The sequence below is a fragment of the Periplaneta americana genome, chromosome 9, assembly GCF_040183065.1.
Source record: "Periplaneta americana isolate PAMFEO1 chromosome 9, P.americana_PAMFEO1_priV1, whole genome shotgun sequence".
Classification (NCBI taxonomy): domain Eukaryota; kingdom Metazoa; phylum Arthropoda; class Insecta; order Blattodea; family Blattidae; genus Periplaneta; species Periplaneta americana.
This window is the reverse complement of record NC_091125.1, coordinates 175,062,010-175,076,404: the sequence shown is the minus strand read 5'-3', so window position 1 is coordinate 175,076,404 and position 14,395 is coordinate 175,062,010. Positions and strand designations below refer to the sequence as shown.

Below are 14,395 nucleotides of genomic sequence, written 5' to 3'. Positions count from 1 at the left end.
CTCACAATAAGGGCCCCTAAAAATCTTGCCGCCAAGAACTCACAAGAGTCGTAAATGTGTTTATGATTCATTTTTTGTTCTTTGTTTAATGTTTTTAACTTTATTGGCTGTAAAATGTTTGAGAGACTGTTGTCCGGACGATCTCCTATTTTTACATCAACAGTCCCTGTGAAATGTTCAAACGATCTCTTATTTTTACATCAACAATCCCTGTAAAATGTTCAAACGATCTCTTATTTTTACATCAACAGTCCTTGTAAAATGTTCAAACGATCTCTTATTTTTACATCAACAAGTCCACACCTGTGGAGTAACGGTCAGCGCGTCTGGCTGCGAAACCAGGTGGCCCGGGTTCGATTCCCGGTCGGGGCAAGTTACCTGGTTGAGGTTTTCCCTCAACCCAATATGAGTAAATGCTGGACCCTGGACTCATTTCACCGGCATTATCACCTTCATATCATTCAGACGCTAAATAACCGAAGATGTTGATAAAGCGTCGTAAAATAACCTACTAAAAATACATCAACAATCCCTGTAAAATGTTCAAACGATCTCCTATTTTCACATCAACAATCCCTGTAAAATGTTCAAACGATCTCCTATTTTCACATCAACAATCCCTGTAAAATGTTCAAACGATGTCTTATTTTTACATCAACAATCCCTGTAAAATGTTCAAACGATCTCTTATTTTTACATCAACAATCCCTGTAAAATGTTCAAACGATCTCTTATTTTTACATCAACAATCCCTGTAAAATGTTCAAACGATTTCTTATTTTTACATCAATAATCCCTGTAAAATGTTCAAACGATCTCTTATTTTTACATCAACAATCCCTGTAAAATGTTCAAACGATCTCTTATTTTTACATCAACAGCCCCTGTAAAATATTCAAACGATCTCTTATTTTTACATCAACAGTCTCTGTAAAATGTTCAAATCAATCAAAATAAGCCTATCTCTACATAACAGTCATAAATGTTTTTATGTTTCATATTTTATTCTTTGCTTCATGTGTTGTTCTTTATTGAGCCTTATATATTTCAAAGACTGTAGTCTAGAAGATTTTTTTTTTTCATGAACTATCCTATGAACTGTTAAAACTGATGAAATATTCCATATCATTGAACTACATTTATAGGCTTGCATGAATCCTGGTAGAGGGGCAGAGAAGGCCTGACAGCCTTATCTCTACCAGGTTAAATAAATACATACTACTAAATAAATACTACTACTAAGAGGTCTTCAAATAGTTTAGTGTTTTAAAAACACTGTTGTGAATGTATATAAACGTAAAGTAGGCCTAATATAAAATAACTATGTATTCCTTTCATTCACGAAATTGCCTTACCTCTATCACGAAATTAGATACCCCTCTCACAGAATTACCTACCAAACACGCACATTTTCAATCCTATTTTCTATTAATAATTAAAATTTAAAAAATAGAAAGTACACCTTTCTGTTATATATTTTGTTACAATAACGCCACAGAAATAGAAAAATATAGTATTATTCCCAAAATATTAAAAATATCACGAAAATACCTTTCCTAAAATAGTAATAAATATTCACGCGGATAACTCAAAGAACGAGATTAAATATCGTATTAATTTCATCTATTAAATGTAGTAATCGTAAAGATGGTACTACCCTATGTAAAACTGTAGGCCATTCGGACTTGCACTTACGTCCCGAGTTATTTAATTTATTCTATTAGCTTTGAGAACTCAACGAAAGCCTGATTGATAAAATGAGATCATATTTCAATGCCGACTTATGTTCCCTATATTTTTAAGTTATTTAACGGCGTTGTACTGTATCAACTACAAACGTTATTTAGTATCTATGTTATTAGTGATAGCGACATGGTATTTGACGAGATTAGGCCGAGGATTCGCCACGTGTTTACCTGATATTAGCTTTACGGTGAACTGCCCAAGCGGAAATGGAACCCATATCCGAGCGCAACTCCCGATCAGTATGCAAACCCGCCTATCCCCTAAGCCAGGCATGTCAATTGATGCCCATAGGAGCAAGCGCGCGCTTTAGAGCTCTGGAGAGCCTGAGCGCTTTACAGCGGAAAGGAAAGAGACAGACGAAAGAGGTGGTATATGCCGCTTGGTCGAGCTATATTCAGGGATGGCCAGCACTGATTCAATAGATAAAGGGAAGAGGACTTATTAAAACTGTATCCATGTTAATTTTTAGATTTGCCTGAGAAGTATAAGTGCATTATAAGAATGTAAGTTTTAATTTTAATGCTCATTTTTCACAAGTTTGATTTTTTTTTTTATTGAAAAGAAATATTTTCTCAACTTTTGTTATAGAAAAGTGAAATTTTCAGATATAGGCCTATTTATTTAGTAGCCTTACAGAATGTTTTCGTAAATCTAATATACCGTATATACGTATTACTGAAGATAGTGTATTGAAAATTTTGAAAATATTCGCATGGAAATTGTTTGTAAGGAAATGAATTAACAAAGCAACTACTGTTACATCATAAGCAAAAGATACGTACCCATGTGTTGTAAAAATGTCAGCTCTATAGCTTCAGCAGATTTCGAGAAAATAATTTAATATTCTGATGATAGGAAGTTGCTCACAAATATCTCCTTAAAAGCATAATGCGATAAGAGTTTTGTTATGTAATATTAGTTACACTTAAAACAGATACAGTACCTAGGTAACTTTGCTTTGTGCTGTAATATTGTTTTGATTAGTTTATTGATTGCTTTTGTAAGGCTAAAGATACCATCAATATCAATTCCAACTTATCATGTCATACTCAATCTCTTTCTTTGGAACATCACTTTCTTTATGAATGATGTGTTTCATCCACTTAATACAGTATAATATTATACTACTATGAAATTTAAGTGAATATTCCTTCTTAACTCTCTATTATGTTATTAAGATTTAAAACACAAGTGCAATATTAAGAAATCAGTGTTAGTACTTTTGTTCTACAGACAATATAGATAATATTAAACAGAAAGAAGCCATATAAAAATAACGACATAAAATTTCACGTTCCGTTTGAAGATTGTGCACCACTGTTTTCTTAATCCAACAGGTTGCTTATTCATATACACAACCCTTCCTCTTTCCATTCTTAGCGCTTGCTGCCCGCGCACGACGTCAAGGTCAGAAAAATGCGCTTGCTTTGACATCACTGCCCTAAGCTATGCTAATGTTCTAGGGGCCATCGCATTCGACCTTCTTGGATTCAGTATTAAAAGAGATAAAAATGGTTTGCTTGGTCTACTGCAGAAGGGCTGCAAGAAGCCCGTCCTCGAATGTAAGGGCTTCAGGCATTATTTACTGAAAATCTTTCGCCTATGTTAAAATTAAACTCGGCCTGTTATCTTATTGCAGGAGGAAAATAAGTTCACGTTGCACGTTACAGCTGCCTTCATCATATAAATAGAATTCTCCACAGTTCCACACTAATAGAGTTCAGGAAAGCCTCATCGACCATAAGTGAAAGACTTAATTAACAAGATAGTTAGTCTTGTGTACGAAGTTCATTATCACATATCCTGAGTAAGGTCGGCTATATTCACACTCTTACCATTTCCTTTCACGTTAATTTTTGTCTTCCAGCTTTTGAGTTATCGTCACGCTTTTCGTTGTCCTCTTATGTGCGTATACTGTAAGTGCGTGTTATATCGGTAGGTATACTGCAAACAAATTGGACATTTCAGAACAACTGAGGCTCACTAATTGCTATATTCTGTTGGTAGAGACAAATCGAACTTGATTACAATTTTGTCTCTTAACAATATACAGCCATGCTGATGACGTGAATATGTTAGGAGAAAATCCACAAACGATTAGGGAAAACACGGGAATTGTACTTGAAGAAAGTAAAGCGATAGGTTTGGAAGTAAACCCCGAAAAGAAGAAGTGTATGATTATGTCTCGTGACCAGAATATTGTACGAAATAGAAATATAGAAATTGGAGATTTATCGTTCTAAGAGATAGAAAAATTGAAATATCTTGGAGCAACAGTAACAAATATAAATGACACTCGGGAGGAAATTAAACGCAGAATAAATATGGGAAATGCGTGTTATTATTCGGTTAAGAAGTTTTTGTCATTTAATCTGCTGTCAAAAAATCTGAAAGTCAGAATTTACAAAACAGTTATATTACCGGTTGTTCTTTATGGTTATGAAACTTGGACTCTCACTTTGACAGAGGAACAGAGGTTAAGGGTGTTTGAGAATAAGGTTCTCAGGAAAATATTTGGGGCTAAGAGGGATGAAGTTACAGGAGAATGGAGAAAGTTACACAACACAGAACTGCACGCATTGTATTCTTCACCTGACATAATTAGGAACATTAAATCCAGACGTTTGAGATGGGCAGGGCAAGTAGCACGTATGGGCGAATCCAGAAATGCATATAGAGTGTTAGTTGGGAGGCCGGAGAGAAAAAGACCTCTAGGGAGGCCGAGACGTAGATGGGAAGATAATATACAACTGGATTTGAAGGAGGTGGGATATGATGATAGAGACTGGATTAATCTTGCTCAGGATAGGGACCGATGGCGGGCTTATGTGAGGATGGCAATGAACCTCCGGGTTTCTTAAAAGCCAGTAAGTAAGTAAGTAAGTAATTAACAAATTAAATAGCCCAGCAACAATATACATTGCAGTTGATTACAGCTTGTTTCGCGAGTATCTCCATCCCGGCAGGTAGGTAGCAGCACCATCGTCGTTCGCACGTTAAACTGCTAGCTGTCCGGTTTTATTATAGTAAAATATTTGCGTATACTGCAAACAAATTGAACATTTCAGAACAACTGATGCTCACTAATTGCTATATTCCGTTGGTAGAGATAAATCGAACTTGATTACAATTTTGTCTCTTAACAATATACAGCAAAACCTCGATTATCCGTCTTAATGAAGGTAAGGAGAGGAAAGGTTAATCCAAAAAACCGATAATCAGTTCTGTATGTTCTCACCTTATCTTCTTATTCTTTTCAAGAAGTTTGTCACCTTTTTATGAACTTCACTTCCAGCAATATTTTTCCTGGTCTCCATTGTTTGTATGCATCTGAAGTTTGACTAGTTGTTTGTATGCATTTGAAGTTTGACTAGTATAATATGTAGCTAGTCAGCTATGTATGCAATGGAGGGGGGAAAGGAATTGACCTACCCCATTATCTCCTGGCCTGGTTGCCTCATAAGCAGTGCCTTGTTGGTATCACTTGTGAGGTTCAGACCTGTCTTCGGACATTAACTGAACAAACAAACATTCTAATTCCCTGAAGTAAAACAATGTCCAGGAACGAAGTGTCATTTCCTCCTCCAAAGCCTCATGAGGTTCTCCACTGATTCAAGTAGGTCTACAGTTGAGATTCAGGCACTATCTGCCCTTCCTCTCCACCATTGGCAGCTCCACATGCAGGATCACCAATAATGTCGTCATCTCTGTTCATGTCATGCGCCAAGTTTGTATCCGGTCACTGATTAATGTTTTCTTCATTCACATCGGAGAATTGATCATTTTCCTCCAACTTTTTAATGAGTTCCGTATTCTTCTACTGTCATTCATTCATTCATTCATTCATTCATTCATTCATTCATTCGTTCATTCATTCAGTGTTCTGCCCAAGGGCAGGTCTTTCTCCAGTTTTTCCTATTTTGTGCCTTCCTCTTTGTCTTTTCATATGATCCACATATCTTAATGTCGTCTATCATCTGATATCTTCCTCTGCTCCGAACTCCTCTCCCGTTCATCATTCCTTCCAGTGCATCCTTCAGTAGGCAGTTTCTTCTCAACCAGTGACCCAACCAATTCCTTTTCCTCTTCCTGATCAGTTTCAGCATCATTCTTTCTTCATCCACTCTTTCCAACACAGCTTCATTTCTTATCCTGTCTGTCCACTTCACACGTTCCATTCTTCTCCGTATCCACATTTTAAATGCTTCTATTCTCTTCTCTTCACTTCGTCGCAATGTCCATGTTTCTGCCTCATACAATGCCACACTCCATTCAAAACACTTCACTAGTCTTTTCCTTAGTTCTTTTTCCAGAGGTCCGCAGTAGATGCTCCTTTTTCTATTAAAAGCTTCCTTTGTCATTGCTATCCTCCTTTTGACTTCCTGGCAGCAGCTCATGTTACTGCTTACAGTACACCCCAAGTATTTGAAGCTGTCCACTTGCTCTACTGCCTCATTTGCAATTCGCAAATTTATCTTTATGTTTCTTCCTATGACCATGCTCTTCGTCTTATTTGCATTTATCTTCATCCCATACTGCTCACAGTTGTCATTTAGCTCCAGTATCATATCCTTTAGTATCATTTCCTCTTCTACTAACAACGCCATATCATCAGCAAACCTTATGCACTTTCTTATTCTTCCTCCTACTATCACTCCTCCCATGCTCTGAAAACAGTTCTTTACTAAATCCTCCAAGTAGATGTTGAACAAGGTAGGTGATAAAGGACATCCTTGACGTACTCCTCTCCCAACTTGACATTTCTTCTCCTATCCTGACTTTGACTCGTTGTTTCATTTCTCTTCAAACCCTTGGAAATTGTCTGCAAGTTGCTCAATGTCGGAATACAGCTTCCTCCATCATCTTATGTAATATTTTCGCATTTAATTGTGTTTATATCTTCAATAACTGAAGCAATGGAACGTCTAACGTGCTGAAGAAAGGAGTGGCTATAGCCTGCGCTTCGATTGTGAAGCCCGGCGCACGGCCAACCCTGTGTTCGCCTACTATAGTGAGAATCACGTAAGAGTAGTTCCTGAAAATCTAATTTGACAGTCTCTTCAGTGTTGCCAACTAATACCGGATATCACCGAAGAGGGTAAAATGACAATGCTACGTACTGAAATAATAATAATAATAATAATAATAATAATAATAATAATAATAATAATATAGTGTTAGCAATAACAATGTCTTACTTATTTACCACATCTCATCTTTATGTTGCGAGGTGTTTCCTAAGGGTCGATTGTATAAACCATTTAATCTTAGATCAGAGGTTAAATGGATCCTTGTTTCAGCTGAACTTGGAATTTTGTGTTGTATAAAGTCTAATCTGAGATTAATTTGTCTCAAACTAAAGTCAACTTTGGCTGAAGAAATTTCTCCGATTAAGTTAGATGATCCAAGTTCAGTTATTTCTTTTCTGTTTGAAATATACGAGTGGCAGACTGTGCAAATATATATATATATATTCAATTTCTTGCCTTAAGACACAAACAATCTTATATTTTATAATGCTCCATCGTGTACAGCAGTATCAAATAACATAACCTATAATTATATTATGTTTATAACAACAATTAATTATTAATGATTGTGATAGGTACATTCATAAATTTTCAATTTGTCGTTTTATAAAGCTTTATTATGTTTAGCAGTATCAAACACCATAACATGATAACAATTTGGAGAACAGTCAACCTTCTTCTTATTGTCCGCCTTTATTTACATTGCACAAATAAACCATGTCTCCAACAGTGTGTACGGAAAGTCGCCAAAAAGTAGTTGTAAAGTTGCTAGATTTCTCATTATCAACAAAGAAAGATTAAATTTTGTGACTATGGGGTGCTAAAAAGTTTGCTAAATCCCTATTTAAGCAATACAAAAGTTAAAAGAAATTGTTATTGAAAAAGAGTTAAAGTCGATAGATTGGCAACACTGAACAAACTTGTACAACACTGGTCCGCGCATCACATATTTCACCTGTTTATGCGATGTTGCCAAATCCTTTTCACGTAAACTTAGATTGCATTTGAACCAAGGTAATTTGATCGCAGAAAAGTTTTATACAATAGAAGAAGTGTCTGAACTCTGTTCACTTTTCGATCTTTGTTCAAAGTTGATCTTTAGTCAGGGAGTTTTATACAATTGGGCCTAAATAGTTCAATAATTCATTTATGAAGCAGTATATTTTCCTCCTGGACTTCTCGCATATTATGTTGGTAATTAGAATTAGTATGATGCAATATTACAATTTATTTCGTCAGGCAACATGAAATTCATTGCTTTGATGAAGAGTTTACGATTCATGAGACCTAACCTAAAAATGTATTTACTTACTTGCATTTTCATCAGTTTGCTTTACTGTAAACTGAAATCAATGCTGCCAACATAACAGTTAGAAAATAACTGCCAGTTGTAGTATTTGTCAGTACCCCAAATTCGAAACAAAGTTGGTAAAAGAAAATTCAACCTGAGACCTAGAAAATCACTATAATCCACTAGCATATTTAGTAATAGTAGAAAAATGATTAGGTTTCACCCTTAGGGTATTAAGTAAGCTGGCCCGGACTATGGCCTCGCGCAGGATCTCTTGCTCGATCCTTTATATTCAAGCGTGTAGATCGAATTGTGGCTGGATTTTCGTGATTAATTACGGAAAAAAAATCATAATCATAATCATTTATTACATCCACTGATCATATACATGATATGGGACATGTCATATTTACAAACTAATAATTAATTACATAATAAACATAAAAGTAATAACTATAATTAAATGCAACACAAATACAAATATAAAAAGCTTGGAACTTGATTGAAGAAGGCACAGGTCCGTCGATTTCGGCTGTAAGTCCTGTTTGCAGTATTTCTTGAAGTCAGGAGTCAATTTCAACCATCGCGTCTTTCATGAGAAGACATACTTCTCATAGTCAGGATCTGGAAAAGAGGAAGTAAAGTTTTTTGAAGTAAGGCGTTCTTTCTATTCAGTTATGACAATTTTCAATAAATTCATTCATACTGTAAAAGCAGTTTTTGATTAAAATTTTATAAAGAGCTTTCTTAAATTTCTGATGTGCAAATATTTCTTTAAGATAATTAGGTAGGCTGTTGTACATAAGAAGACCAGCATGAATGAAACTGTTTTTTATATAGAGTTGTGTTAAAACTTTCAATAAAAATATTATCTTTATTTCTTGTATTGTACTGATGTGTGTGTGAATTTGTAGGAAAGCTATGCAAATTATAGTTGATAAAATGTAAGGTTTCATAAATATAAATACAGGGTAATGGCAAGATATGTAATTTTTTGAAGAATGGTCTGCAGCAGGAAGACCGTCGGATAAGCCAATGATCGGTTTATCAAGAGACAGATAATCGAGGTTACGAAATTACATACTTGGGACAAGTCGGTGGATCTAATTTACAATGAGTTGCACACCAAAGCTGTAAGTTTTCAGGCTCACATGGCCATGTAGTAACGAGGCTGCACTTGTTTCAGAACCCTGTGGCGCATTGCTGGTCCGAGCAGACACACCACAAGCGCAGATTCTGCAACGTTTGCCGCAAAAGACTGGAAGACAGTTTATCCATCCACTGTGAGAGTAAGTAGCCTACTATTCATAGACTTCAGATTAAGGAGTAGGCCTACCGTACGAATCTTATATATATATATATATATATATATATATATATATATATATATATATAATTTGAACTGGTAGTGGAAATTACGGGAAAACGGCTAAACGGATTTTAATAAATGACCCCTCATTTCGAAGCTTGGAACCCAAAGTTTTTCAGAAAAATATTTTGGGGTTATATAAGTAGGCGTAGAGAATATCTGAAGTTAGATCTTCATTTCTATAATATTTACTGTGTGACAGCTATATAGTAGTCTATACAAAACTTACGTAAGATAACAATATTGTTATTAAAGTGAAATATTTGTATAGCTATTAGTCAAGTGGTATGGGTCTTTTCCATATATTTAATGGCGGTATGGTATAGATATTTAAAGCTGAAAGTTAGAATTTATAAAACAGTTATGCTACTGGTTGTACTTTATGTTGTGGAACTTGGATTTTCACTTTGAGAGAGGAACAGAGATTAAGGGTGTTCGAAAATAAGATCCTTAGGAAAATATTTGGGGCTAAGAGGGATGAAGTTATAGAAGAATGGAAAAAATTACACAACGCAGAATTACACGCATTGTATTCTTCACCTAACATAATTAGGAACATTAAATCCTGACGTTTGAGATGGCAGCGCATGTAGCACGTATGGGTTAATCTAGAAATGGTATAGAGTGTTAGTTGGAAGCCCTGAAGGGAAAAGACCTTGAGGGAGGCAGACGTAGATGGGAGGATAATATTAAAATGGATTTGAGAAAGGTGGGATATGATGATACAGACTGGATTAATATTATATATTATTTTAATGTACCGAAGTACATATGCTATTTCCATGCAGATATTCTGCATCATCATACGATGAAAGAGTAATGGAACGGAGAAAAATTCTCTCATTACGAGTGCACATGTGTGGACTTCGGTCCTAGGTTCATAGACATCTATGACGTAGTGCAGAGGGCGGCCACTAGAGGGAACCCAAGAGTTGGAACTTAAAACTGAGACGATTCTTCCGACGCCGGGGTGGAATCCGGTGTGGCTTATTGGATAAAGCGTCAGCACGTAGAGCTGAAAACCCGGGTTCAAATCCCGGCGCCGAAGAGAATTTTTCTCCGTTCCATTACTCTTTCATCGTATGGATTAATCTTGCTTAGGATAGGGACTTCCAAAATGTCCGGTATTCTTCATTGGAAATAAATTTGAAAATTTTTAATTTAAATTGTGATGAACTTAGTTTGTAGCACTTGCTGCACAAGCCACTAGTTTAAATTGAATTTCTACCAGAATTTGTCTTATCCTTACATAAAATATTTATTCATAGTGTCTACTGTTAACGAAAGTAACCGAAAAGCGACTAATTTAAGCAATTGGTAACGAAATGTAATGAATTTAAAAGACTCTAACGGTCGTGGGTAACAAAATTACGCATATTGTTGTTTCACTTATCGAACCTTGGACTGCTGTCTGAGCTGATTTGGTCGGTGGTCAAGGATTACACATGCGCAGGGTGCGAATTAACGGAGGGGATGGAGGGGATTTGCCCCTCCTCCCGTTGGAAAGTATCCTCCTCTCATGAATTCATATTAACATCCCTGCCAGGGATAACTTCAACAGTAATGTCAACAACAGCAATAACCTGTCTAATAATAAATTTGTAACCGAAATTTTTCTGGTAATTTTCGATTTTCCAAAAATAATTGGTGTTAACATTGTGTAATTAACCATCCTGAAACCGAAAATCGGTTTTTTGAAACTTATGTTTGTATGTCTGTCTGGATGTTTGTTACCTTTTCACGCGATAATGGCTGAACCGATTTATATGAAAATTGGAATATAAATTAAGTTCGTTGTAACTTAGATTTTAGGCTATATGACATTCAAAATACTTCATTTAAAAGCGGGGTTATAAGGGGGCTTGAATTAAATAAATCGAAATATCTCCCTTATTATTGATTTTCATGAAAAATGTTACATAACAAACGTTTCTTTAAAAATGATTTCCGATAAGTTTTATTCTATGCGAAAGTTTGATAGGACGGACAGACGCATTCCTCACACCAGAATATTATGCAGAAAGGTCACTTTTCTTCCAGCAAAGACTGGGCCCTGTCGCATTCCGGTATTGTGACAGCCTCCGTCGTATTTTATAAATATCCTGTAGTGAAATAATTTAGGCTATGCAACTAAAAATTAGGCCTACAAGTCCTCTGTGGTTAGACCAATCTCCAGCTCTCTTACAGCAGTGTTGTATTTCCTATTGCCCAGAAAGCACTCCTGGGACACAACTGATAGAAAAGTTAACATGTATGTAAGTCTACCAACTAAAATGGTGCAAATATCTTTGGAAACGACAAATATAAGAGGACTGGTAACAGAAGAAACAAAGAAAGAGCGCTGGAGCAGAACTATTAGCAACAGCAACTACCTTACGAACTGTAATATTCAGTTCCAAAATGAAATATAAAATTGCATTATGAGTGGACTCTGGATCGTAGCGACATCACATAGACAGGCGTTGCAGTAATTGTGCACTAAACTGTATCCTTGTGCGAACTCCTAATAACACAGGAAAAAGTTATAACAGTGCCTATAGAATTAGTAATGAACGAACAAGCAGATCTGCTAACAAACCAAGACTCTGAAATACGATAAAAACCACCAACAGAGGAAATTCTCTTCAAAATATGTGACTGGTTCTCAGTCAATAAATTAGTATTAAATTGTAACAAAACTAACATAATTCAATTTAAATCCTGTCCAAATTCAACGTCGCAAATTTATAGCGCAATAATTAACAATAGATCCCTATTAGAAACAACAACAACCAAATTTCTTGGCTTAAAAATCGATAATGTGTTAAATTGGAAAAATCATATTAAAGAAATTACCCCCAAACTAAATTCAGCTTGTTTTGCTATTAGATCTATGCAAAAGATAGTAAATATCAATACCTTAAAAACAATATACTTTGCATACTTCCACTCCGCAATAAGTTTTGGAATAATATTCTGGGGAAATTCCACTGATAGTAACAGTATATTTCTATTACAAAAAAGAGTAATTAGAATAATAGTAGATGCGAAATCTAGGGAGTCTTGTAGGACTATTTTCAAAAAACTACAAATAATGCCCATGGCTTGTCAGTATATCTTTTCATTAATAGTCTTCCTCGTATGTAATCGTGAAAACTTTGTAACTAATTCAACAGTTCATAGCATAAATACACGTCAAAAATGACTTTCACACTCCGTCAGCAAGTCTATCATGCTATCAAAAAGGAGTGCGTTATATGGCAGTAAAAATTTTTAATAGCGTCCCTATCGATATAAAAAATGAAACTCAAAACATAAAATTATTTAGGGCCAAATTAAAGAAGTACCTAATTTCTCACGCCTTCTATTCTGTAGGTGAATTCATGACATTCAAGAACACTTCATGAAATTGATACTAAAATTTTGTGTTGTACTAGTAGACTATATTATAAATCTCGTCTGTATATATATTTCATCTAGACTGTGACTATAAATTAAGATTTTATAATAGTATTAAGTTTTTTGACTTGTTCCATATTCTAGCTGTAAGCATGTATGAATACCATGGAATGTTAATAAATACAATACAATACAATACAATACAATACAAAATCTGTTGCTTTGAAGATGGCCATCTCTAGAGCCCGGATGTTTGGCAAAATGTCTTTTTTACTGGGTGGAAGTAAATCATTTGCATAGATCCATAAATGTGATTTGGAGTAAATCAAAGTGATAGGTTCAATTTTTATTTTGCCTATTTTGCCCTTTTAAGGTGTTTCCTACTAATTCAATAATAAATGCCTTTTTTTTTCATTTTAAAGCAATATTTCTTGTTTATTTCCAATTTTCTAAGTAATTGTGATATAATGTGTATGGCATTTAAATATATGAAACAATGACTCACTGTACTAACAATAGTAAATAAAAGTAATTTATTTCGGTGCTTAATCTACTAATAATCGTGCTTTAATACTATTGGTGTAGTATAAATAATGATCGGCAATCCACAGTTACAAATATAATACTGTCATGTCTTCACGATACCAACCATCAGCTTTATAATTTTAAATATTAAGCTCGTTCTCATATAACTTGTCACGTAGCATTTCCAATAATAATTGTTTCCTTTCAGATTTTCAAATATTGCTGTTACAATTTTGTGCTACACGTGTTATTATTGTAGGAGAAAGAAATTTGAATGAGGAACAGTCAGTTATTGTCCGGTGACAGAAAGCATAAGATCGGTTAGTTAGAATGCCTAAATTCAGTAAACCACTGCAAAGTAAAGTTCATGCTTACGTTAGTGAATTTGGTGCTCGTGTGTTTTCAACCGATGGAACAGCTTTGTTATGTAAGGTTTGTGAAAAGATAGTTAATTACGAAAAAAAGTCTTTTAACATGTGTCACCTACGAAGTAAATATGTGAGTTTATGTTGATATAATTTAAATTTATTGCTAAAATATATTATGCCTTTTTAAAATGTATAATGCCTTTTTCAAAGATTATTATACCTTTTTTACGTTTTTATTGTCTTTTTTTGCCTCCTATTTTAACTTTTATAAATGCCTAAACATCCGGGCTCTAGTTATTACAGTGCCTAACGAAGAAGCAGATCTAGCAAAACAAGACTCTGAAACACGGCAAAAACCACCAAAACAAAATCTGTTGCTTTGAATACGGCCATATCCATTTAAGAAAGGCATATAGTACATCACAGAAGACAAGAACACATTAATAGTTGTTTAAAATGAGATATACGTACGTCAGGGATATTTAACATATAGTACGCAGAAGAGCACAGGTTGAAGATTCATCGTGACTGCCTTGATGGGAATTGCTGCAAGGAATAGACGTGCAGTGATGATGAATATGAACCAAAACACTGTTGTAATGAAAGAAAAATAAAGAAATGCTAGAGGGATTGGAAGTAAAAACAAAACAAACAGACTGTCAAAAATATCAGTAGATTACAAACCAAA

At 34.9% G+C, this 14,395-nt stretch overlaps 1 protein-coding gene across 12 annotated transcripts in view; it reads left to right on the top strand.

Annotated features, from left to right (window-relative positions):
• The window catches only part of LOC138706753 (diacylglycerol kinase theta), a 254,529-nt gene that overhangs the window by 127,283 nt on the left and 112,851 nt on the right, over nucleotides 1-14,395 (top strand). For all 12 annotated transcript variants that reach the window (XM_069836403.1, XM_069836402.1, XM_069836406.1 and 9 more), the window contains exon 3: nucleotides 9,254-9,356. In XM_069836403.1, the coding sequence (XP_069692504.1) occupies nucleotides 9,254-9,356 (103 nt within the window). The remainder of the gene's footprint in view (nucleotides 1-9,253; nucleotides 9,357-14,395) is intronic.